The sequence below is a fragment of the Lynx rufus genome, unplaced genomic scaffold, assembly GCF_022079265.1.
Source record: "Lynx rufus isolate CCGP_SWC_20201006 ecotype Redwood Valley unplaced genomic scaffold, mLynRuf1.p SCAF_9, whole genome shotgun sequence".
NCBI classification, from domain to species: domain Eukaryota; kingdom Metazoa; phylum Chordata; class Mammalia; order Carnivora; family Felidae; genus Lynx; species Lynx rufus.
In genome coordinates this window covers 63169858-63172383 of record NW_025814897.1, presented here as the reverse complement: position 1 = coordinate 63172383, position 2526 = coordinate 63169858, and the positions used below count along the sequence as shown (strand labels likewise).

The following is a 2526-nucleotide window of genomic DNA, read 5'->3' as shown; positions in this document are numbered from 1 at the left end:
TTAGATATTTTTCTAAAAATAGAATTACTAGATGAAAGAATATTAACATTTACAAACACTCCAGTAAATTTTGTCAAATTGCTTTTTGGTACATCTGGGCCAATTTACAGTCCTACCAGCTGTGTATGAGTATCAATCTCAGAATTGCATCAGTGGTCAGCAACATTTCACTTTTCTGTTCTTACTTATTTTATAGTAAAAGGAAATTTCATTGTGATTTTCATATGTATATTTTGATCTGTGAGACTGACAGTTTTCATGATTTTATTGGCTACTTTTTTCCTAGTGAGAGATAAAGGCACATCACAACCCAGGTCTATCAACAGCTAAAACCTCTATCCTTTCTTCACACCTTAGTGGCCTTCTAAAGCTGGAGTTACTTAGTGGACATATCTTCACTCAGTCCAAGCAGTCTCTGGAAGCCCAGTCTGAGCTCTTGCATCCTGAGTGCATAGACCATGGGATTGAGTGCAGGGGGGATGACATTGTGCAGTACATTAAGGAGCACAGGGATTAGGGGCATATTTTTCTCTGCAAGGTATGTGACAGACAGCACAGTGATACCTGTATAGAAGAAGAGGATGAGAATGAGGTGGGAGCTACAGGTCCCCAGAGCTTTGATATTGCTTCTGGTGAGTTCAACCTCAGCACAGAGTGAAGGATTAACACGTAGGAAGAAAAAACCAGAGCCATATCACTCCCAATCAGAATCCATGCTAAGATCAGTTGGTAAAATTTGTTCACAGTGATGTCATTACAGGCTAGACTGGTGACCCCCAAATTAGAGCACAGGCAGTGGTCAATTTCATTCTTGGAGCAATAGTGTCTCTGGGCAGACAGTATTGGAACTGGGATAGTAAACAGTCCATTCCTGAGCACCATGAATCCTGTGGCTTTGACCACAAAAGTGTCAGTGACTATAGACAGGTATCAAAGGGGGTGACAGATGGCTATATATCTGTCCAATGCCATGCAGAGGAAGATACCAGATTCCATGAAGAAGAAACAGTGGATGACATAGATCTGAGCAAAACACTCAGGGAGGCTGATGGCCTTGGCATCAAACCAGAAGGTAGCCAGGATCTTGGGCATGATGGTGGTGGCCAGGCCCATGTCCACAACAGCCAGTATGCCCAGAAAATGGTACATAGGCACATGCAGCGTGGCCTCATTTTGGATGGTGATCATGATGAGAAGATTAGCACAAAGAGCTAAGAAGTAGAGCAGAGCCAGGGGCAGGGAGAGCCAGTGCTGCCACCCATGAATGCCTGGGAGCCCCATCAAGGTGAAGTGGGAAATCTGGAGGCTGGAATTGTTGGTAACACTGGTGGGAGTATCCATAGCACAGGTGCCCCATTTGCAGTGTCTGTCCATAAAACTGAAATGGCAGGAAGATTGCATTTGAGAATTTAGCTCAGGGTCCTGATAATAGAGACTCCCCCCAAATGACCCAGTTTCTTTTATGTGTGCATAACCCTCCACCTTTTTTGGCTCCTGGAAATATTCCACAGAGGAGCACTAAAACAAGTCAAAATTTATTCTAAAGGTAAAGTTTGAATTAGCCATTTATTATTACCACTTGTGTTTCTAATAAGTATGTTCAAATACATATGTATCAAGAATAATCTTATTGCTAACAGATAACAAATACTAATATTTGATTTATTTCCATTATTTCCATTTTATAATTATATTTGTATTTCCAGTTTACGTAATTATATGGAAATAATGTTGTATCCTGCCTTTGTGTTTCAGTAGTGTGTTATAGGACATAAAATAGGAACTCAGTAAAAAATTATGACATGGATGAATAAATAAACCAAAACTTTACAGATCATTAAAAGCAATGTGGAATCTTATATTTCTGTATTTGGCTGTTCCATAATTTACTCACCACTATTTTACTTTTCAGATTGTTTCCTTTGAGTAGGATTTTTTTTTTAATTTTTTTTTCAACGTTTATTTATTTTTGGGACAGAGAGAGACAGAGCACGAGCAGGGGAGGGGCAGAGAGAGAGGGAGACACAGAATCGGAAACAGGCTCCAGGCTCCGAGCCATCAGCCCAGAGCCCGACGCGGGGCTCGAACTCACGGACCGCGAGATCGTGACCTGGCTGAAGTCGGACGCTTAACCGACCGCGCCACCCAGGCGCCCCTTGAGTAGGATTTTTTAAATGATACAAAAGTGATACATACAAAGAACATCTTAAAATACTCTTTTTAGTAATATTTTGATTTTAACTGTCATACATGTAGATTGTTCAAATTCAAATAAAATTAAAAAATATAAACAATGGTTACTAAGACTTCTGTGCTTAGGACTCCCAAATTTCTTCCTTTTCACCAGAGGCAGCCAGTAACCCAGTTTCTTAGGAATCCTTCCAGAGATAGTTTTTGCATGAACAAGAATATATGTATATGTTTTCTCATAAAAGACAAAAGCAAATGTTAGCATACTAATCATATCCTTTATCCTTTGTTTCCTTTCTTTTTCTTTCTTAACTTAATTAGCTTCGAGACTGTTCC

General features: G+C 39.9%; 1 protein-coding gene across 1 annotated transcript; it reads right to left on the bottom strand.

Moving 5' to 3' along the window:
• Positions 1–376: 376 nt before the first annotated feature.
• Positions 377–1341, bottom strand: LOC124506469 (olfactory receptor 56B4-like). Its single transcript, XM_047072540.1, is given in 2 exon segments — positions 377–621; positions 624–1341. Coding segments are annotated over 2 exon segments (963 nt in total).
• Between the last annotated feature and the right edge of the window lie 1185 nt (positions 1342–2526).